The 24,817-nt window shown below is 34.5% G+C and overlaps 3 protein-coding genes across 5 annotated transcripts in view; 2 read left to right on the top strand and 1 right to left on the bottom strand.

Moving 5' to 3' along the window:
• The window catches only part of LOC111504165 (galactose mutarotase), a 135,848-nt gene extending 120,933 nt beyond the window's left edge, over positions 1-14,915 (top strand). The window contains exons 1-5 of one of the 2 annotated variants that reach the window (XM_023158665.2): positions 6,021-6,348; positions 7,541-7,788; positions 8,654-9,109; positions 12,437-12,798; positions 14,809-14,915. In XM_023158665.2, the coding sequence (XP_023014433.2) occupies positions 7,545-7,788; positions 8,654-9,109; positions 12,437-12,798; positions 14,809-14,886 (1,140 nt within the window). In that variant the 5' untranslated portion in view covers positions 6,021-6,348; positions 7,541-7,544 and the 3' untranslated portion in view covers positions 14,887-14,915. Of the gene's footprint in view, positions 1-6,020; positions 6,349-7,540; positions 7,789-8,653; positions 9,110-12,436; positions 12,799-14,808 lie in introns of those variants that run through there. The other variant, XM_074175351.1, reaches the window with a different exon arrangement.
• fng (fringe) overlaps positions 1-24,817 on the bottom strand; it is a 199,343-nt gene that overhangs the window by 92,848 nt on the left and 81,678 nt on the right. The gene's annotated exons all lie outside the window — the stretch shown is intronic.
• Positions 16,524-20,843, top strand: LOC111504166 (galactose mutarotase). Its single transcript, XM_023158667.2, has 3 exons — positions 16,524-17,271; positions 19,039-19,367; positions 20,733-20,843. The coding sequence occupies exons 1-3, from the start codon at positions 16,611-16,613 to the stop codon at positions 20,814-20,816; spliced, it is 1,074 nt and encodes a 357-aa protein (XP_023014435.2). The 5' UTR covers positions 16,524-16,610; the 3' UTR covers positions 20,817-20,843.

The following is a 24,817-nucleotide window of genomic DNA, read 5'->3' as shown; positions in this document are numbered from 1 at the left end:
ATATCCTTTACAACTATTTATAAGTCGACAGGGAGTACCTTCTCTTCTCTTCGAGTCGTGTGGTTTTCTGGATTTGTGCACCGAAGTCCGTTTTCTCGCTTGCTTGAAGGTTTCCATACTTTTCGGATCCTCACACTGACCAGGCGCACCTTCTTCAAATATTTAATGATGTACAACACTATTTACGATTTTGTGGTTTCTCCATATTATGTGTTCTTCTTGTGCTTGCCAACATGAAATTGCCACATTCAATTGGTATCCGATAAATTCATACGCACACGATGGTGGGCCTGGATCTAAAACTGGTACAAGTGTTGTACTCAGATTCATTTATACTCTTCTCATCTTCATTATCTATCATTCCATTTCTTTGGAGTATTATTTCTTAATGCGGCTCCTTGTCGAGAATCATCTTCTTGTTGCAGAGACTGAATGGACTATCAATTGGTGATGGATGGATTCGTAATTCAAATACGGCTCCCATGGTTCCGTACTTTGAAAGTGTCATCAACATATGTCAACCGGATTCGATGCTTCTTATATCCTTGGAGAAATTTTTTCCACCGCTGTTATTGCTTTCGTAGCCATTAGAAAAGCCACTATTTTATTCCCAATATTCTGATTGTTGATTATATTCTTTCGACTTTATCAATTTGTTTTCTTTGAGAAAATTGATAAACCTGATATGATTATTGGTAAAATAAATTGTATAAATTATTAGAAGTACCAGCTTGCTTGCATTATTTACTACTTATACTTTCAAGTCTAGAGAATAACCAACTTTGAAAAAAATTGGGAAATGATATCATCAATGAAAGTCTCTCAATTAAGCAGCTGGTAACATTGAAAATTTACTATTCAATAGTCCTATTGAATGGGGGTTGAATCTCACCTTGTTTCATCTGATTCTGATTGAGAATTTTCTTCCTGTTTTTCTTCCTGTTTTTCTTCCTGTTTTTCTTCCTGTTTTTCTTCCTGTTTTTCTTCCTGTTTTTCTTCCTGTTTTTCTTCCTGTTTTTCTTCCTGTTTTTCTTCCTGTTTTTCTTCCTGTTTTTCTTCCTGCTTTTTTTCTTCCTGCTTTTCTTCCTGCTTTTTTTTGTCTTCGTCAAGGGTTCCTGTTTTCCTTTATTTTCTTTCTGGATCTTATTTGGTGATCCATTACTGGTCCAGCTTGTCGTGCCCTACAGGGTGATCTATCTTGGTGGTGCTACAGGGTGATCCATCTCCGGTGCTACAGGGTGATCCATCTCCGCCATACTACAGGGTAGCCTAACACCATATACCGGGTGGCCCAAAAGGAGCACGCAAGTTATAATTGATTTAATTGAATATTTGTGATATACTGAGATATTTGAATAATTGTTGCCCTTATGTTTATTGATACCTGTTGATATAGTGTTTGTTTATCGTTTATTGATTAAGAGTTTGTTATTGATACCTGATTGACATAGATATTTGTGAAACGGAAATTGAGGTATATTCTTCCTTTCACGATTGCTGATTGACACCGATGCGCCTACGCCTGAGCTCACGCGACGCAAACGAGTTTGTCTTACCATCCGATACTAGTATTTACGATTTCACCTACTCAATTTTCGTGGTAGTTTTACTCGACGTATTGTAGTTTTTTTTTTGAGCGTCGTTACTACCGTAATTTATGGCTGATTGAATTCGTGTCACCTCACAAACCACAAGAGGGGACTAAATCATCTGTCGGTAACAAATAAGACAGATGGGTATCCGCGGCTAAGCTAAACAGTGGAGACGGGAGTGGGTTAAACAACTTAGCAAATTTCAAATAGATCTTAATGGGCGCCAGGTAAATTTAATCCTCCAGATACCCTAAGTAACTCACAATATCAATAACTTACCAATTAATATTGGAAATAAAAGATAAAAATCCCCAATATGATTTATTCAGTAATCCTAACTTACATGGATTAACCAACAACGCTTCTAAGACAACAATGCAATATTCACACTACTACGCGATGTTCAAATGTCCATACAAGAGCGCGGTGTATCTAACCACGAATTCAATCAGCCATAAATTACGGTAGTAACGACGCTCAAAAAAAAAACTACAATACGTCGAGTAAAACTACCACGAAAATTGAGTAGGTGAAATCGTAAATACTAGTATCGGATGGTAAGACAAACTCGTTTGCGTCGCGTGAGCTCAGGCGTAGGCGCATCGGTGTCAATCAGCAATCGTGAAAGGAAGAATATACCTCAATTTCCGTTTCACAAATATCTATGTCAATCAGGTATCAATAACAAACTCTTAATCAATAAACGATAAACAAACACTATATCAACAGGTATCAATAAACATAAGGGCAACAATTATTCAAATATCTCAGTATATCACAAATATTCAATTAAATCAATTATAACTTGCGTGCTCCTTTTGGGCCACCCGGTATATGGTGTTAGGCTACCCTGTAGTACGGCGGAGATGGATCACCCTGTAGCACCACCAAGATAGATCACCCTGTGGGGCACGACAAGCTGGACCAGTAATGGATCACCAAATAAGATCCAGAAAGAAAATAAAGGAAAACAGGAACCCTTGACGAAGACAAAAAAAAGCAGGAAGAAAAGCAGGAAGAAAAACAGGTACAGAAATAACGTGGGGCACGTTATTGATATTTTGAACATACTTATGTGGGAGCAATTTATCTCAATTATAACAAACATTCTTGAGAGTATTCAATCTATTGAAAAGGCATAAACATGTTTTTTATGATAACGAACAAAAAACAACTCGACGACATTCATATCAATACCTTTCTATCAACACCGTATGAAATAGTTTTTCTAACGTAACTAGCGAAATGCGAGAAAACATAAGCAGTGATGGATTATCGTTGTACTGATTTAAAATGGAATATCTATGATTTACATATAACGATTTAGAATGAATCGAGACTGACAACAAAGATCTTTGATGAATAACCAATGAGATATGTTGATAGTACGTGTCTGATAAATACCGAATGAAACAGAACCTGAACTTCCCACTGATTGATGGTTCGCTGTAGATTTCTTATTAGATTAATGAAGTTCTAGTCTGAACGATTTTGACGTATAAGGAGCGTAGATTCCTTAAGTGTTTCAGGTTTTACATTCGATATCAGTAGTACTGCTTTCAAGGAGGTCCATCAATCTAAAGAAGACTGTTGAAAATGGCATCATCACAAATATACAAAATACTCTCATGAGAAAACATCGTAGATGCTTGTTAAGGATGAATGAAAATAAAAATGACAATACGTACATTCATGAAATAGTCACGTCAAATATTATTTTTGTCTCACGGAAAGGCTTTCTTGGTACCTAATACTATAAAAAGGGCAATAATGATTAAAGTAACAATCCATAAGTATAAGATTAGAACATCGAGAGATAGTAACATTGTGTGAACTGGCATCATTGTCGATGGAGGAAAATGATGGCTGTAAATAGGAATTCGATAAGACATTTCGATGACACATTATTTCCTTTGATAGTTTGAGTATTAATGAGTAATCACAAATGTGTTAAAAACTCCCAGTCAAATGGTTGTGAAATTGTTGAATATATTATGAAATACATCCAGTTGGATATAGCACTGGAATCTGTGTGTTTAATAAATAAACATATATTAAATTTCGCTGCATCCTCTTCCCATTATAACACTTGAAACAGCAGACACACTCTGAAAATCACTGTGCCAACTAAAAACATCACCAGATACTCCATATTTTACAACGGTGGAAAAATGTACAATCATTTGCCTATGGACATAAGATCTGCGAATATAAATGACTTTACATTCAGGAAGTTAGTCAAACAATTTCTATCTGATAGACCCTATTATACTTTGGATGAATATTTTAACGATAACTTTTAACTGATTTTACTGACACATATTTTTTATCTTTACTTATTGAGGAGATCCTAAGTTGTTACTTTTTATGTCTACTCTTTTATAAACTCGATTTTTACTCTTTTATATATACATATCATTTATATCCTCCATTTCAACATAGTTTGTACCCATGCAGCATTTTTATTCCAATTTCATTTGGTGTGTATTGCATTTTTTAAGTATTTACTAACCAAGCTTTGTCTACAAGATTATATCTAACGATCATGAAGCATATTATTATTATTATCATTGAAAAAACCCTACCTGAGTTCCTACCTATTGATTACCTTTAGCTCTGACTTTAATTTTTTTCTGATTACCTGGAGATCAACTCAGTCTGTTCAGTGGAAATGATTTGTACAAGTAATAAAAAGGATTTATACAAAAAATAAATTGGGTAACACTTGAGGGGATACGAAAGAAATTGAAAAGTATCTTAAGAATTATCAAAATACTTCACAGTTCAGGACTAAAAAGTATACTGTGCGTCCATGAAGTAACGCCTAAATTTATTAATAACCTAATAAATTTACAGTTTTCAAATTTATAATTCAATAAGCAGGATAATAATAACGTTCACACCTGAACTGATTTCAAGAAGTTGCATCAAATTGGTACATAGTTGGCAACATTTTGAAAACACTTTTCTCTCACCAGAACCAGAATGCTGTGTCTCGACACGCGTTTCGCTAACTATGTTACCATCATTAGGTGATGACTGAAACTACTTAGTTAATAGTGATTTAGAGAATACCCGCCTTGTGTGCATATCACGGAATGAATCACGTACCATATTGCCAACACCAATTATAATTAAAATAATAGATTTACTGTAAACATACCTATACGTTGAAGTGTTAATAATTCAAAATTGAACTTTCATTATTTTTAAACTTTCATATTTTTGAACTTTTAACGTCAAATTAAAAACAAATAGAAAAAAATATATTCAAACAGTATACGGTATAGTTGAATGGCGAAGGTCACTAATAAAAATAATTATATAGGTTTGTTACCAATATATACGGCAAGTTTTCCATGATTTTCAGTATATGTGATTCAATTTAATTTTTGCATTACGTTAATTCTTTAGTAGCGACACCATTTGACTACAATTATTCTGTCATATTTTCAATTTACTCAAGTTAGTATGTTCAAAATTATTGATTTTGATATACCTAACGACAACGCTTGAATTTATTTTTTCGCGCCATAAGTTGAATTTTGCGATAGCTCCAAAGACAATAATTTGAATTATATGACGGAAACCGCAAATTTAATGTGCATAAAATGCTTAACGACTCAACGTATTTATTTAGCAAGCATGTAACCATTACTTTGAATATGAAAATCGATATAGTACCTACGCTATCTTTGAAAGATCCTTGTAGACATACAAAAATTGCAAATATTTATGTATTGAATTATTTGATTATATCTCATAGGGCCAGATTACACTGACATGGGTAACACTACCGAATCACTATGTCCGTTTGTGAAAACCGTATAAAAATCCGCTAGCTGGTTTTTTTGTTTATCGCGATCAGGCAGAGAGACAGACACGACGCAGTATTTTAATTAATAATATGTACCGATTATTTTGAAGGAAACTGACAATTTTGGTATTGCACAATTCAATTGCATTAGAAGCAACTAACATATATTATATTTTATTATGTGATTTTAACCGTTGGGCTTCCATAATAATACCTTAAAAAAGTCTTAGACTTTGAAAACTTTTTGTTTCTGACAAACCAACTAATTTTCAGTAGTCAAAGTTTGCAGGTAGCAGTCTTCAATATTTCAAGCAAAATTTATCTACCTCTTGTCGCGCATGCCCCACTCCAAGCAAAAATTAGAATAAATACGTCACAGTTTTCAAGGTTGTAGTTATCTTGAATCGTGAATATTGCTTGCATATCTGTATTTACAATGTAAATTGACAGCTAGTAGGTACGACAATACGAATATAGACGGACCAATGAAATTCTTTCTTTGTGCACATATTCACTATTTATTGTTTACAGTTTGATAAAAGCAATTATGGTTTGAACTGGATTATAACTTGTGACTATTAGATAGTATGGAAGATATATATAGTTTTACTTTTAGTCTAATGAAACAAACCGCACTGAAGAGTATTTCAGTTATGTTCCATATGTTGATTACGAACGTAAATTTATCTCGTTTTTGTGGTAAAACCTGTATGTGAATTCATTAATCATGAACTAAATTTGAGAATTGAAAATGTAAACACAAACATGTTTATATTTATTGAAATACCTAGATGCCCCAAATTCAATAACGTGTAAATACGTTATTTGCTGAACACTGATTAATTTTTCGTGATTTTGTGGTTAGATATATTGTTCGAAAAACAACATCTTTCAGTTATCGTCAGTTTGAACTCAGCTTTTGAAGAAGTTTGTTGAACGGTGAGATATTCTAATAATTATTTTTACAATAGGGTCTGCTTCCCATAACTAATAGAATTAAATGATTTTACTAATGATTTCCACTTTCAAAATTGAAACCTGACTTTCATAACCGTTTTTAATTATTATCCAAAAATGTTCATCTTCGCATCTTTGTGAAAAGTTGCTATTGCAATCATTTTGTTTCTTCTATTTTTTCAAGTTTCTCACATTTTTGTTCAATAATGAAAAAGTAGAAATCGAAAAATCTTTTTTTTCCCATCTCCTGAGAAGGTTTCCGTCTCTATTGGACGGAATATCTAATTTATTTAATCGATATTTAATTAGGTCTTACAATTTTCATCAACCCAATCTTATATCGGATTTCAGGAAACATTCATGACATAAACTACCATAACACAATTTTCATTAGATAGCAAATCTAGTGAAATGAATGAAAAAAGTATTCAAAACTTGATGACTACACAAAATTAGAATATTTTTCTGAATATTTCAAAATCCGTTTTTACATTTAAAAGTTCGGAAAATTTATTGAATGACCAAATAGAAATGAACTCTTCCCCTACATTAAATCAGTTTTTTAATACAGACATCGGTAATTAGTTCATTACATGTCCATTTAATGAGTTGGTAAAATTCTTTTGAAATGTTCAAATTTCTAATTGATTTATACCTAATTTATTGAGTAGGTAGAAGGTCATGAAATTCAAATTATTGTTTTTTTTTTAGCAATACTTAGATAGAATTTAGATGGTATGAACGCGCCTGAGGAAGTTATTGTATAGTGAAACACGTGTTACTTGAAAACGTAATGGATTTTCATCAAGTTTCGGCAAATTCCATCACAAACTTATTGGAGATTGAAACAATAGAATTGTAGTAAAGATCATCGAATGAATCAATTTTTTCCTCTCAAAATATTGAGACATTTATAAAAAATGAAACAATTCAACTGCAGCAATGCTCTTTCCAACATACGTTTTACCAATTCAGTTGGCTCATTAGGAGATGATTTAAACTGACCTGAATCATCTTTTGATGACGTCCACTTGGTTGGTAAAACGCGTTGAACAGAGTTGTAGGTTTGGTGTGTGGCTAGTGTTTTTTTTTGTCCGTCTGATCCTACTACTTTCTATAAGTTAGTTCTTTAATTATTTTCAACTCGATTCTTCACCACATGTTTTGTTACTAGGAAAATGGCGTCAGGAGATTCAACTAAATATTTCCAAAAAGATCAAGTGGAATTCGAAGAGGACTTCTTCGGTTTATTCACTGATAAAACCACTGGGCAAAGCAGCTCCGTCAGGAGATTCACTTGGAGAAATTCAAATAGTGTAACTGTCCAAGTCATCACATACGGAGCTACAATCACTTCAATCAAGATTCCTGGTAAAAATGGCCACGTGGATGATATTGTCATGGGATTCAATGATATGGAAGGTAAAGAAAATTGAAAATAATTTCAGGCGATAAACACTAGTGAATATTAGTCAGTTTGAATGCCATTTTAGAAAATAATATCGTTCATAAATCTCAAATGCCACTCAATTGCGATTCAAAATGTATAATCAAATATATGAATGAAGTCAAGAAATGAATAGAACTCTCATAAACAATTCAAAATGAGTTGTTTTGTTGATCATGCTTCAGTCACAAACGAGTGAAAAGTGAAGGATATTAAAATGAAGTTAGCTAAGGGTTTAATTATCATCGACATTAGAATTGAATTCAGTGATGTTTTACTTTGGTCCTTTCTTGGCATATTTTTTTTCTACTTCAGTATTAAAAGCTCTATAGGATTTTTTTCGTAAACCAAATTTCTTAACGTAGCTGCCTATACTTATCTTCTATAATCGTGAGTAATGTTTTGCATGATTTCCCAAATGGTAAAGTATTCAACGAAATTAAATCTCGAAGTGGATGGACTTCCTTTTTCCATTCGTTATTGAAACAACTGCTTCATTTTCCTGTCAAGGTAGCTGGATGTAAATAGTTCATTACTTCATCATCATTCGTTTCTAAGCAGTCATTATGTGGAAATATAGAACGTTCCACATAGTTGGGCCTAGTAGATCCCTATTGGATTTATTGGATGAATTAGGAAACTTCATGGAGATGAAGTAGACTCCAACTTGAGTTGGATCTGATCTATGTATACTATTTCGGATGATTACCGTTTTTACGAAAATTGTTGTGGAATTATTTCGTGATTATTTAGAAATTACCGCGACAAATATATTGAAATACTTGAGAAAAAAAATACAAGAGTTACAAGTCATTGTTATTTATGTTATCAATATTTTAGGATATTTGAATCGTCTGAACCCTTACTTCGGCGCCACTGTTGGACGCGTGGCAAACCGAGTCGGCTACGCCAGAATAGAAATCGATGGTACAACTTACAACGTTACAGCAAACTTGGGATTGCATCAACTTCACGGAGGCTTGAGAGGTTTCGATAAAGTAAACTGGGATCATTATGTGAATGGCACCAAGGTGGTCCTAAGCTACCTTTCCAGAGATAATGAAGAGGGATACCCGGGGGACGTGCTGGTTAATGTTTCGTTTGAACTAACGAACATGAACGAGTTCTTGGTGGATTTTACAGCCACTTCCACAAAACCCACTTTCGTCAATTTAACCAATCATTCGTACTTTAATTTGGCTGGACACAATAAAGGAGCCGGAGAATTGTATAAGCATGTTGTTTCCATAAACGCAGATTATACAACGGATGTTGATGACAACTCAATTCCTTCAGGTAACAATTACATAAAATCCATAATGTCTTCATTTTATGTTTGCGGTTTGTATCTCTCCAAGTTCCATTACCATTCAGTACTTATTGATAAAAAATAGACCAATTTCCAACACCACTATGAGAGCTGAAGGCACTGACAAACACTGCCACATCGATAGTTCTCATTTTCAAAAATTATATGATTCGAATGAAATCCACCACACTCTGTTACTTATCTAGAAGAAAAAATGTAAAATACAATTTAAAAAACAGAGTATATGATAAACAAATCAAATTAAATTTATTCACAACCCATAAGCTATAGCATTACAGAAAAAATAAATATATATAGGAAGCACGATTATCTGGTTGTAAGTGAAAGAACTATTGTATGTTAAAGAACATAAAAAGCTACAAAAATACAAAAATGAAATAATATGTATTGAAATAACTACCATCTGTTCATTAATGAAAGGAAATATGTATACAATCAAAGAACATTAGGACAACAACACATTAATGATAATATAATACATAGCATAACACTGATTATCTTCAAACATGACTCAACCTCTGACGGAAGCACCAAACTTTTACGAATGTTCAAAGAACACTTCATTCTAGCAGACCACTATTATAATTTTCATACAGTCATTGTTCACTCTGGTTGTGGCGTTGAATCTGGTTATTATTACGCATTGGTATCGCGATATCTTGAGTTTATTGAAGCCTCTGGAGACACCCTACATTTTGTTCTATGAAAGAGAGGACATTGGCAGATCAAGATCTCCAAATGATGTGGTGCTGCAAGTTTTTCCGGGTTTTCCGGCAGCTGAAAAAACACTGGAATCCATGCAGTCCAATGCAGCGCCAATTAATTTTTGTTTTGTTGTTTTATAATTTCATAATTTGTATTACTTATTTTACATATTACATATTCAATAATATCCAAAAAGTGAAAAAAAATCCAAAGAATAAAACTACTTTTTCTCTCGTATTTATGAAGAGCATTCCTGAAGTAATTTAGATTTGACAATTCGTGACTTGCACCAAATAATTCCTTAAAACTATTAAAACAATGCATTGATAAATATGACAGTTCTGCCCAATCGCTAGTCTGGAGAAGGGATGATGTAAATTTTCAGTTCCTCGTTGAGTATTTGTGAATGGAGCTATTTGATAACATTAAAGCCACTTGTTTCTTTATATTTATAGTAATTTGCATCACATAAAGTGAAGGCAGTGTAAGAATTTGTAGTTGTGAAAAGCTGAGTTCCTACCATGGACCTTACAATTTTCTTCTGTATAAAAAGTTTTCAATGATATGTGCTAAATTACCCCATATTTTGTTAGGGTTTCGACAAGTACATAATAGGCCAGTTTCAATTCTTCCAAAGATACTGTTCTTTGTAGCTGCCTAATTAGAAAGCACAAAGTGCTTGCATTTCGAACGAGCATCGATGTGTTCCTCCCATGTCATCTTATGCTCCAAAATAATTTCAAGAAATTCAATAGAAGTCAGTTGTTCAATGCTTTTATTGTTGAATTTTATCAAATAGTTAACATCATTGTTCATATTTTGAATACATTTAATGATACTTCATTATGAAGACACCATTTATAAAATCCATTTGCTGACATTTGTCCTTACTACTACATCCCATGTGTCAGTTTCTGAGACCACTATGTTAGTGTCATCAGCATACATAAACTATTTATTTTGAATAAAACCGGACCCAAGATAAATCCTTGATTGTCCTTGGTTGTATGATCAACTGTGTCAAGTGCCCTACTGAGGTCAAAGTCTAGGTTTATCGGGTTTTCTTTCCAATTCAGTACAACATAAATATTCTTCTGAAATTGCTATGGTGGTGGATTTATTACTTCTAAAATCATTTTGATAACTTAGTACAAGCTTTTGATTCTCTAAAAATGCAGCCAACTAAATATCAAATGAAGGGGTACTAGAATAACGTAACAATAAAACAAAACCACACACTTACCTCACGGAGTAATATAATATAATGATGACATAGGTAGTTATTTTTTCTGGAGGTGATGTTCAAGTGCCCACTGCCACTGACACCCACGAGCCGGCTAGTTTGGCTCTTCGTCGGTATTCTTGGATAAACTTCTGTCAAGTCTATAATGTCATCTAGTCAAGCAACTGAGAGAATCGTGTCACTTTGTCAGGAAGTTTTTTTAACTCCTCATATCACAGAAATATGAGATGAAAATCCTTCCTGTATTCGGAAATGACGATCCAGTTGAACAAACCGAAATCAATAGTTTCTGACTCATTGTCGTTTTTTAATTTTTGAGTGGTCACTCAATAATACTCAGTATTGAAGCCACAAGTATCATACATGTATGTGCCACAATATCAGAAAGTTTTCATAAGTGCAAAATTTTTATTTCAGGTTGTCAGTTTTTGTTATACCCCATGAAAAATTTTCATAAAAATAAATGCCCTAACTTGTTTTTAGAAAAATGAGATGACCAAGCTTTTTCTATAGGTGAAATTGAAAAAGATAAAGAAGAGTGAAGAGAAACTTGAGAGTTCATTTAATCGTTAGATTTTCATGTATCTACCGTTTCAGAAAAATTTGAGATATATTTAACGCATTTTTACAGGTCTACCAGAAATCAGATTTTTTTCAGATTGATCGCGAAAAACTCGGGAAAAATGGAAAGTGTATTTTCGAATGTTTTTTGTTACGTTATCAAACCGGTTAAATAAAGCTGAACCTTTTGAAACGGAATTGGCGTTATTACAGAAATACACAACAGAAATACACAAACACACAAAAATACATTTTCACAAAGTTTTTCATTTCTTAACATTTCTTGGCATATGCTCAGATCTATGAAGGGGTTTTCAAATGGTTTATGTTGGCAACAATGGTAGCCAGGGATGGGCTTTTGAATGAAGGTAGATGAGTAGTTATCTATTGAAAATACTTTTCCCTTACCAGAACAAAAACGCTGTCTCTCGACGCGCGTTTCGCTAACCAAGTTAGCATCTTCAGGAGATGAATAAGGCTAATTCATCTCCTGTTGACCAATCAACATTTCAGTTCTGGAGAGGAATTCATGTCACGCCAGAAGTTCCAAATTCAAAAAATGTCAATCATTAAATGATATTCAATAAATAACTTGGAATTATCAAGTTAAAATAATAAAACTAATTGATTCTTAATAATGATGGAAATACTTTCAAATATGTTCCTTGATGTTTATCAGATAACTTCACATTTACTATTTCAAATAATAATTATTTCCTGTTCTTATTGGAGACTGCTGACAGAGGATTTTTATTTCTTTCTTTGAAAAATTGATATTTTTCAGGAAAACTCCTCCCCGTCGCTGAAACAATTTTTGATCTGAGAATTCCCAGAGTTCTAGGAGACGTCATCCATAAAATTCCCGGCTACGACGGCTACGACCATAACTTCTGCATAAACAAAGGATCCAAGCAAGAAATCACTTTTATAGCTAGAGCCGTTCATCCTCCAACCGGGAGAGCATTGGAGATATATAGCAATCAACCAGGTGTTCAGTTTTACTGTTCCAACAGTATTCCGGAAGATCCAAAGAACTTCAAGGGAGACAAATCCAAGTTAGAAACATTGGTTGGCAAAGACGGAAATTACTACAAACATGGTGCTTTCTGTTTCGAAACTCAGAATTGGCCCGATGCAATTAATCATGTGAGTGCATTATATAATGTTATATGAATTGCAGGGGTTATATTTTTAGGAGTGATTAATTTTTGGGAAAGAAAGTTTTTGGCTTTCTACTACTCCATCTTGATACGAAAAAAGGATGAGGGAATCTTCCAAAGAAAGGAAGGAAGTAATCAATTTGAAAATGAGTAACTCTATACATGGATGTGTAGATCATGCAAAGAAGTAACTTTCAGACACAAACTGAAAGAAAGTCCTCCTGAAACAGCTACTTTCATATAAATATTGAATTACACGAAAGAAAAAAAAATCTCTCAAAACAAATACTTCTATATAAACACTGAATTATACAGAAGATACTTTTCTCTACTCAGTTTGTATTTCGAACATTCGTTGTGGAATAAAAATCAGATATCGTTCACATGAGTTCTACTCATGTGAATGATCTTTCTGCATAGACCCATCGAAGACAAAGCTTGTGGGGCTACCATCTACAACAATAACAAGTTCATCAGGCAGAGATAACATATCTGTCCTGTTGGCTTGTAATGCAGCAGGAGGTAAAGCCCCTCTTCTCATGATATTCAAAGCAAAAAACATGTGGTAACAATGGCAGGCACCGGAAGGTTCTGGTTTCGCAAAAACCTCTTATACTTGCAAAGATAACGGTTGGATGTAGTCCGATGTGTATCCGATGTTGGATGTAGTCCGAACAGGTATTCTTGAAGCAAATTGGTGACGGGAGGCCCATTTTACTAATATTCGACGGCCACACTACTCAGTCTCAATGTCCTAGAACTGGCCAAAAAAGAACAAGTTGAAATAATCAAGTTGCCACCCCATTCAAGCTACCTCCTACAACCGTTGGACCTTTCGGTTTTTAAACTGTTGAAAACGTATTGGGACCAAGCTCTAGCAAAGTGGCAGAGACAACATATTGGAAAAAAACTCCCAAAAAGTTAATTTTCCAATATAGTAGGAAAATTATGGCTTGAAACTGAAATTGAAATCATTTGTAATGGATTCAAGAAAGGAGGAATCTATCCATTCAACGATAATATTATCCCGAAGGAAAAATATGACCCAATTTCACTACTGAAATTGCAATCACTGAATTCATCAAAACATGCTGACCATGGATCAAATCAGCAGAATCAGACACTTCCAGAGCCAACTACAAGCATTAGCATTAGCTCTGCTAGTGATCAGGCTCTGTCACAACCTACTGCAGGTACCAGCTCAGCTGTTTATCAAGCACGTCCAGAGCCTACTGTAGGCACCAACTCAGAAAACGTTCGTTTTCAAGAGCTACAATCAAATAAAGTCAATCTGAAGGCTTTCTTGGTACTATATCTATGATTTCGCAGTCATTAGAGAAAAAATGAACTTTTCACAGTAGTTGACATATAAAATCCACGAATTTTGGGTCGCTGTTACCCCAGTTCACCTTATCTCATTTTTGCATATTTTCCCCAAATATGGCCAAGAATTTTCAGTTTTTCTCCTTCCGTTGAAAGTTTTCCATTCATCACATTTCATCACTGGAGAACTAGAATGTCTGAAAGGTTTTTCAAATAATTGTGTTGCCCATCTTTAATAAATAATACGTGAAAAATCAACTTCATTTAATTACCCAAAAGTAACCTTAATTTAATATCACTACGTATAAAATTAATTAAGTTGTTTTACTTATCAATATCGCTTGGTAACAATACTAAACTAAATCGTCCTCCTCTGTAAAATACCCGTCAATATATGCAGCGTTCCAAAACTCGCGAATATTCTCTCCACGTCAAAATGACCAATAGTCGGTTATAGCCCATACGATTCATTCAGTGACTCATCTCTTGAACATAGGCTCTCAGTAGGCGGATGGAGTCATTTTCCATGAGCGACTCGCGATAACATGCCTCCTTTGCAAAAATAACTTAGTAGAGCAAGCTCTGTCTTCGGCAAACTCAATACATACAATATTAATATTTCATAATTACTTTACTATTACGATTTTCGATATTTATTCTTTTATTTTTACAGAAAAACTTTCCTCCAGCTGTGTTGTATCCTGGACAAAAATACCACCATAGCGTAATATACAAGTTCTTTGTTGATTAAGATGAAATTAAATAAAGATGGAAAATTTACTATTGTTGTTTTCATCTTCCCTAGGAATGGAAAAGTTTCGTATACAATCCTTTCAGTTGAATATAGATTATACGCATGACAGGAACTTTGGTTGAAAAAATCTCCCACTAGATTGTACCTGTAAATATATCATAAATCCTATTGAAAAACTTTCGTATCCTGAATGTTGGGTGGTCTTCGATTTCTACATTGAATTCCACTAACAATAAGTCAATTGATATCTCAAATTCTTGGCAAACAAAAGCGAACCTACCCTAAACTTGGATAATATTTCAAATATAACTATCAATCATTTATTTGAAAATGTAGCACCACCATATATAGGGAGATCATTATTCTTCAATAGAATGGTAAATTCAAGAGGTAGGAACCCCTATCATACAATTTCCGAATTTATTTTCGTAGACGGAGATTATAATCTCCGTTGAGAAATGAAAGACAATTTCCTTAATGATCATTTCTTCAATAAAAATTGCATTATTGAAATACAAAGATATTGGAACAACCTTTCTTAAAAAAATTGAAGGAAGGAGTGTGTAAGAAATAGAGACGAAAAATGTAGCAGAGTAATTAGAAATAAAGTTATGTTTGTGTTGGTAGGCTCAGAAGTTGTACAATTTTATAATTTATTTAAACCACTTTTTCCTCGTCAGAACAAAAAAACTGTTTGTTGACGTGCATTTCGCTAACCGAGTAAGCATTATCAGGAGATAACTAAGACTCAGTCTTCTCCTCATAACCCTAGCATGGTTAGCGAAACGCTCGTAGACAACATTTTTATTCTGTTGAGAGAAAAGTGTTTTCAATTGATCCAAATTCACGCTTGTCAAATCCTTTGATAGCCGTTTTGGCTGCTCTCTGGAATAGTATGTGTTATTGCTTGACCTCTCAGAATCTTCTGAACACCAATTGGCGTTGGCTACTGCCTCAAATTCTCATGGCCCATGATAACTCTCTATCAATAACTGGAAGCTAGATGATTTTTCTTGAGTTGATCTTACTGCTGTGGGCAAGACCTCCTTCGACCTCCTCCAACGAGAAATGCTTGCTGTGAATATGCTCCAGTTGGTCTTTCAGTTTATTCAATAGTTCGTTCATTTTTTCCAATGACTAACTTTTTCCAATTAATTTTCAACTTTATTTACTTGGCCACTGGAAGTTGACACTTCATTCTAGATTCTTTTTCTCAGTTATTCTCTCAAAACTGAATATAGAATTCGATTGTAGCTTTTTAAGAAGTTCCTATGGAATAATATAATTCAAAATTTTAGGTAGGGAATAGCTTCAATGACCATTACACCTCATCAACACTTCAAAAACATAAAGTGTCCTAATGTTCAAAGCCTTTTTTGTGAACAAAGACATTAGAACTTTCAGTGTGTTAACATAAACTGACCTTACTTTGAATGGACTTGAGAAAACTATATACAAAAATATGTTTTGATAGTTCGTACTGGAACCTATTGAATCCATTGAAAACACTTTCCCAACACCAAAACAAAAATCACGCACCCATTATATTCAATACAATTGATAATCTCCAGTGCATTATATAATAACTGAATTGCCAATTAATATAGATAAGCCTGTTTTGAATTCATTATATCGCTCAACGCTGAGATAAAATGATCTGATGTTCACTTTCGTAAACCAGTTACTTCCATCACATCGTTGGGATAACACGCATACAAACCATGAACGTATCACTCGTAGAAGACGAATTTGGGCACATTGAAGATGACAAAGGACAACAAAAAACTATCAAAAGATATACCTGGACGAACATCAACAAAGTGAGTATTCAAGTGATAACGTATGGAGGTTACATAACGTCGATTAAAATCCCAGACAAAAACGGTGTCATTGAAGATATAGCTATTGGTTTCAAAAACATTGACGGCTACTTGAGTCCAGCAAACCGGTTCTTTGGAGCAACAATAGGGAGAGTAGCTAACAGGATAAAGGATGGTAAAATGACAGTGGAAGGTGTAGCGTACAGTCTAGCAACGAATAATGGCCCCAATCACCTTCACGGAGGTATCAAAGGTTTCGACAAGGTTATCTGGGAATCATATGTGAAGGGAACAACACTCTATTTGAGTTACCATGCAGACGATATGGAAGAAGGATATCCAGGGGATATTCTTGCGACTGTTAGTTTCCAGTTAACTGCTGAAAATGATTTTCTCATAGATTACAAAGCTACCACGACGAAACCCTGTCCGGTCAATTTGACGAATCATTCTTATTTTAACCTCGCTGGTAATGGGAAAGGTTCGGCAGAATTATATAAACACATCGTATCTCTGAATGCTGATAAGATAACAGAAGTCGACAGTCAAGGCATACCAACAGGTAAAAGATTTTCTTTTTAATAATCACTATCATTTTAGTAATATTTCCCAATATTTAAAAAGTTTGATTTAGAAATAGGGTTCCATTCTGATAAAAATCACTTTTCTGATTCGAATAGGCTTTTTTGAAAATTGTTAGTATTCAAATAAGGCACAATAAAAAAATCTTCCATCAATTTTCTGAAAAGCTTTTATTCTCAGAAATGTCTACATTTAATTTGAGTTTAAATAATTAGACCTTTTAAGTTACCTTCACTCGACGACGAAACAGTTCAATAACTGTATTTGAAATTTTATATCAGGTGCAAAATGAAGTGCCCTCTCTAAAAGATACCGATGAGTTAGACCCCTATTTGATTTGTTCCAAAATAAACTTATGTTTGTCTGTCTGTTAGTCGATAGCGATCGAACGAAGATATTAAGTTAGATATTGTATCCACAGTTAACGTCTGTTTCAGGTTATGTTTCTCATAACATAACCTCGGAAACGACTATGAATATAATAATTACTGATTGAATAAAACTGGTCACATCAATAAGTACCACAAAAAAGTTCATTGTTTTTTCACAAGCTAAATAACTGAGAAACTATGCCAGAAATGAAGAAAATATTAAGTTTCAAGTACCTTGACAACGAATGAAAATCATCAGTTTTTCCGAAACTGTTCCATAAAAAAAATGATAATGTTTAGAATTTACTTGAGGAAATAGATGAATATTTTTCAGCTCAGACAGCGTATTCCTGGTTGCATTTACATTAATGTTATCCAATTTCTGTGACCTCAAGTTGAATCTACTATCCGGTTTAGAATCCGTCGTACTTTGTTCACATGATTGACTTTTAGGGAAAATAACTTCAATTACTACTCAGTTTAACTTTGTCGTAAAATTTTACATGTCAAATATATTTTCGTTTCGAGGCTTTTGAAATAGTTGAAACCAGAGCCCGGAAATGAAGCATTCGTGATCCAACAGTATATAGCGCTGTTTCGACCCGTCTCAGGTTACATCAGTGGTGTTGCATTACTGGACTCATCTTCACTTGAAGGTCAAGCTCGAATTAGTGGAGGCGCTATCTATCAGATCGACAAAAAACACAATCCATGAATATCAAAGATGGACATGGCTCCCTCAGGGCACTGGTTTCAAATAGTTGCCGAACGGGGTTTAACCTCTATCTTCCACTATAGTTTTCATTTCGAAGCAACTAGTTCAAATCAGAGCCTTTGGGAAACCGCGTTTATCTTTGATATTTGTTGCTTGAGTCTTCAGTTCTTGTCTATTATACAGTTTCCGATGGATACATTGTTTTGTATTCATAGTATATACATACCTGTGTGTGAACTCATTCTCTTGCTTCAAATGCATTAAATATATAGTGTTTGAATGAAGATCTGAATCCTTATATGTCGATACTATATATGGTGTCATCGTAAGGAAAGATTGCATCGCATTTACTTAGGCTTATTATTCAAGGACAGACACACCACTGGCACTATGAGACCTAAGGCGGTTCGAAACAGTGCTACCTGGTGCTGGATCACGAAAACTTTGTTATTGGGTTCTGGTTTCAACTAGTGGCTATGGGATCAAAGCTGCAATGAAAGACAGAACAAATCTCGTTCAGCGGTCTATGTCGATGCTTGGATTTGCAACAGATCGCCTTGGAGAGCCTTGTTTATCATTGATATTCATGACAGAAATTATTATATGAATTTACATTATATCCAACATTTATCCAGATTCTATAGTATTTTCTGATTTTCAGGAAACCTCCCGAGCGTAGCAAACACCGTTTTCGATCTCCGAGTCCCGAAAGTTTTAGGGGACGTTATTCACAAAGTTCCAGGTGCACCTGGTTTCGACCATAACTTCTGCATTACAAGAGGCTCTGAACAATGCAATGCCTTCGTGGCTAGGGTTGCCCATACAGGTAGTGGACGAGTGATGGAAGTTTACAGCAATCAACCTGGCGTGCAGTTTTACACCAGCAACTTTCTTCCCGAAGGAGACGATTTGATGGGAAAAGACGGCTTCATTAAAAAACATGGGGGATTTTGTCTGGAAACTCAGAAATATCCTGATTCTATAAATCACGTGAGTTGAATAATTTTGAAAATATTTCAGTTGGTGGTGTACTGAAATGAAAGAAAACTTGATCTCCAAGGATCTCGAAAAAAAAGTTTTAAGAAGAAACAACAACAGCTAGGAGTCATGCTTTTCAATTTTTTTATACCTTCTCAACTTGAATAAATTCAAAGTCAATTTTCAACAATATAGGAATCTATTGAATAGAATTCTTCCTGACCAGAACTTAAATATTGTCTCTTGACGTGCGTTTTGCTAAGCAAGTCATCATCTGGATATAACTATTCGGAAACATGTGATGATACCGACAGATGAAAACTCTAGATAAACTTATTGAACAACATTTCAGTATGAGAATTTCACCTCATGATTCACAAACATACTACGCATGTATCAACTATACAGGAGTATCTAATATTAGAAGTATAGGCGCAAAATTTTCAAACATGTATATGAAATACACATTTTCTGAAGAAGTTTTTTGAAATTTTTCAATGCTGTTACAAGAAATCTATTATTTACAGTTGTGATGTGTAGAATGGAAACACTTTTTACTTCACTTTTTACACAGCATTTAAATTTTTTGCAAACAATTTGGTTTTCACAGAATTCTCAAATCTTTAAAAAACAAATAACTGAAGAAAGAAATAAAATCTTTGCAATCATCACCAATTTATTCGTTACAAAAGAGACAATAGAGGGGAATCATTCCTTTCTAACTGAGCGGTTCTTCTGAATTTTTGAATCTATCAAGTTCCAACCATCCTGTTCGAATTTTTTTTTTCTTAGAAATGAATGTGACGTTTTTGCTTTAATCTGTCTCTCGCAGTACTTAACGGAAATCATACTAATATAATTATGTGATAAAATATATAGAATCACAACCTGACAGCAATGTTTTCAATTTTATGCAATAATATTCCTGAGAATTTAGTGCTTGTTTTTATGGATTTTTATATAATATGCTCGATACGTTTAAATTTTATGTACCTTTTCGATAAGTCTGAAAAAGCTTTCATGTGGAAATCTCAAAATCTCACCTAGAGAAATTAATTCTAAAAATGTATGAAAAGTTGAAAATATGTTTTCTGTTTTGTCTTAAAATGTTATCTGGAACCTAAAATTAATTTTTCATTACATAATAATTCTTCACATTTGAGCTGCTATGACTATATCACGGATAATTAACAGGAACGACGGTAAGAGGTCATAACTTGAATCGGAAGAGAAATGAAAAATATATTATAATAATATAATTTAGTTTTTAACATTTTTTTTTAATTTCTTTGATGGAGTTCAGCCTTACTTTTCTTCTACTTGACCAATGATATTTCTCAAATATGTTTTTCTGTAAATAAATTTTATTTGTTTCAGAAAAGTTTTCCAAACTCAATCCTGTATCCAGGGGAGCAGTATCATCATACAACAACTTTTAGATTCATTGTAGAAAAACAATAATACAATTAATAAAATGAAGAAACAATTGATAGGATTGTTATTATCATACGAGTCGGTCAATATTAAATTTTATTAGTAGGTACAGAGGTGCACTTAATAGAATTATTATTATTTTTTTACTGAGATAATGTGATTAAAATAGTAGTTTTCAAATGATGAGCAATCAAAAAAGTTGAAAACTTGAAGCATAGGGAAAAATTACATTTTTCTTCAACTATATAATGTAAAACAAACACAAATCACGGTAAAAAACTGAATAGTTCGAAAAAATTATGTCAACAAAACTTTGAAAATTGATTTTTGACAGCTGTTAAACAATATATATTCACTTTGAAGTAATTTTCTTCATACAACTTCAGTTGATAACATTATTTCAAAACCGATAATTCAAAATTATTGACATAATCAACCTTTATTTTATTTCCAATAACTTATTTCTCTGCAGTCTATTGAATTGTACACAATTATAAAGTCCAAGAAACTGCAATTTCCTTCATGAAATTATATAACTAGAACAGTAACTATGTCTTAACGAATATTTGTTTAACAGAGATGATCCCAGTTCTTCTAGGTGATCTTTTTATAGCATTTGAGGTATTGGACCTTTCCTAGAAAACGAGTGTGTATTACTTGCTAAGTTAATGGTAGATGCTGGTCCCACCCGGCATCGCCCGGTGAGATATCATCGCAACGGCTTAGGCAGCGTGAGCATGCTTTCGGGCTAACGTTTCGTTGCTGTACCGCTGTTTCCGGTCTCAAGGATAAGAATATAAGAAAAAATTGCATAATGGCGATCCTAGGATCGAAATACTCCGAAGGTAAAATAGTTCCCCAATCCGATCTACGGGTGGGGGCTGACTCGAGGGCATCATCCTGCAGAAGATATTCGAAAACCACTATTTCTGACAGTCAACAGGGTCTTCTTTACATCAGTCCACAGGGAAATAACATGGTAACTGCAGTTACTAAGAGGCCCACTAGCAACTTCAAAATCGATTTCTGCAACATCAGAGGACTCAATTCAAATATCAACTCAGTGCACCAACATCTGCATACAAACAGTTGTCATATTCTACTCACAGAAACCAAAGTCAGTGCTTCAACAAACCCCTATCAACGAGAGGAAATGTTGGAACCCCAAAACTTTGATGATCGCCAAATTCTTATGCTGCGTTTATCAACCACCAAGCTCTACACAATATAGGGCACTATTCTCTTCACTTGCAAACACCACTGACTTTCTGCAAATCAATCATCCCAGTGCCGAAATTTCCATATTTGATGACTCCAATGTCCACAATATCGAATGACTCCAATTTTCAAATATCAATGACAAACAAGGTCGCAAAGCTGAGGCTTTTACAAAAAGCAGCGGACTCAGATATAAAAGAGCCATCCGGGATTCCTGACCGTGATGGAGAATATGCTAGTCTTCTGGATCTATATCTAACAACGAATCCAGAAATTTACACAGTGCCCGTAAGATCTCCATTGGGATCTTCTGATCACAAACTCATGTCAGTATTGAGTGAATTGCCGATAAATGTTGGGGAACAATCTAAGCCGCGCAAAGTTTGGCATTACAAATCTTCTGAGTGGAAGGATCTTCAAAACCATTTCCGAAATTTCCCCTGGCTATATGTTCGTTTCAGCTCTAAAGATCCATCTATTTGTGCTTCTGAAGTCACGGAAGATATTCTTTCATCCATGGTTGTATATATTCCTTTTTCAATTAAACGAACTTCTAAGGGCAAACCTTGGTTCAACAAAAATTGCGAGCAAACTGTCGCCTCCAAAAATCTCGCCTACCGGTAGTGGCATAAAAATCCCAGTGCCGAAAATCAAACTAGTTTCGTTAATGCTCGCAACAGCTGCAAAATTAGGATAAATGAAAGCAAATTACTTCACAATCAGAGAATTAGGAATAAACTGCTTGCCAACCCTAACGGGTCTAGATCCTCCTGGTCGGTAGCTAAAGCTGTTAATCAAAAATTTGCAAATCCCACAATTCCACTACTAACACAAGCGGTTGGTTCAATTGCAACAACAGCCAAAGAAAAAGCAAATCTACTAGGCGAACAATTTGCGTCCCACTCCACAATCGATTTTATGGGAAAGATACCTCCCACTATTCCAACACTAGAATCTACAATGCAGGAAATAACCTTTCGACAATGTCTATTCAGGCGAATTCTGAAACAACCCAATATTAACAAGGCATCTGGTCCTGACTTTCCAACCTGTCTTATAAGAAAGGGGTTTTTGTTTCTTGTAGGAAGATTGCTCGCGTACAGCCTATTCCCAAAAAGGGCATGAAAAATCTTCCAAATAACTATAGATCAGTCGTTTTGCTATCAGTGATATCAAAAATCATGGAGAAAGCCATAAACCACCATATACTTAAATATTTGGAAAGTTTCAACATCTTAATCGATCATCAATATTGCTTTCGGAAACAAAGATCACCCAAATGTCAAATGTATGTCACCCAAATTTGGAATAACGCAATCGAGAAACATGTAGAGTCAAGAGCAGTAGCGCTTGATATTTCTAAGGCCTTTAACCGTGTATAGCATGAGGGTTTGCTGGCCAAACTTCGAAGCTATAGCTTGTCGGATCATTTTTGTGTATGGCTCTTCAGCTTCCTGAAAGAACGTTTTCTGCAAGTGGCTGTCGACAGATATCTCTCGAATACTTTTAACATCAACGCTGGTGCCCCCCAGGGATCTATATTGTCTCCAAACCTCTTTTTCTTTCTTCTGTATATGAACGACTTATTGGGAAAAAAACAAAAATCCATTCAATTGCTGACGACCGCGCCCTTGGATAGTCATTCTATTTGGATTCCAGGACATCAGCGGTGGATTCACATCTTCACCGGCAGCAGGAGGTTGCATATCTTAATGAGGATCTAGGAGTAATTTCGAATTGGGGTGGAAGTAACCAGGTTCAATTCAATGCCACAAAAACCCAGGCTCCAAACTCCAAAAAGATAAATGTCTCCGAACCGGATATAATAATGTCCGGTCAGACAATTCCGCTTTCTGCTTCGATAAGCTTGTTAGGGGTTAATAATGGACACCAATATGCCTTGGCACAATCATGTCGCTGGAATTGCAAGAGGCGCTTTCCAAAAACTTGGAACACGGTTCCAAACCAGAAAACGGTACACACCTTAGCAACTTGTGATGCTTTATAAAGCTCAGATGAGACCTTCATTGGAGTAATGTTCTCAAGTATGGAGCTTCGCCCCTAAGCATACCCTGAAGCTGCTGGATTCCATCCAGAAAAGAGCCATCCGCCTGATTGGAGACGCAAACACCGCTAGCAACCTTGATAGTCTATAACATCGAAGAAAGGTTGGAGATTTGTTTCTCCTCTATAGATACTTTCACGGAAAGTGGTCAAGTGACTTCTCACATTTGATTTCATATAGAGCGGTACAAAAATACGCGATGAACTGTGGCTGCTCATCGTTTTGAGGTTCAACTCAGTACACCTCGAACTTCACTGTTGAAGAACTGTTTCATTTAGAGAACTGTGATTATGTATAATAAACTTCCTGAGAAAGTTTTTCCAAATGGATTTAATCTGTAGCGGAAAGAAACACGGAAAAACCTCAATGAAGAGACAGTATTCTCCTTTTTATAAAACACCTGATTGAAATAGGATTGTCAAATGGAGATCTTATTTTTTAGAAAATATTTGTTCAACAGATCTGAAGATATGGAATCGAATAAATATTGTTTCGCCCTTCATTTGCATTGCATTAGAATTTATACATGTGAAAACCTTTTTCAGTAATTCAAAAACAGATATCACGGATTATAGCATAAAGAAATGTCAACAAACATATGTTAAACTATTGCAACAAATGTTCACTGTTTATGTTGTTGTCTATTCGTGCCATTAAGAAATAAAGAAAAATTGCCTCATGAAATAAAGTGGCCGAGAAAAGAGGCCCTTGACAGCTGAATAAATTATAAAATCGCAACGGGGGC

The sequence above is a fragment of the Leptinotarsa decemlineata genome, unplaced genomic scaffold (genome assembly GCF_025532065.1).
Source record: "Leptinotarsa decemlineata unplaced genomic scaffold, Ldec_3_MD MMD2_tig00001019_RagTag_RagTag, whole genome shotgun sequence".
Lineage (NCBI taxonomy): Eukaryota > Metazoa > Arthropoda > Insecta > Coleoptera > Chrysomelidae > Leptinotarsa > Leptinotarsa decemlineata.
This window is presented reverse-complemented; position numbering and strand designations above follow the sequence as displayed.

Coding starts and splice junctions, on each gene's coding strand:
- LOC111504166 (XM_023158667.2), top strand. CDS start 16,611: ATGAACGTATCACTCGTAGAAGACGAATTTGGGCACATTGAAGATGAC. Junction 17,272..19,038: donor CAGTCAAGGCATACCAACAG/GTAAAAGATTTT, acceptor TCTGATTTTCAG/GAAACCTCCCGAGCGTAGCA. Junction 19,368..20,732: donor ATCCTGATTCTATAAATCAC/GTGAGTTGAATA, acceptor TATTTGTTTCAG/AAAAGTTTTCCAAACTCAAT.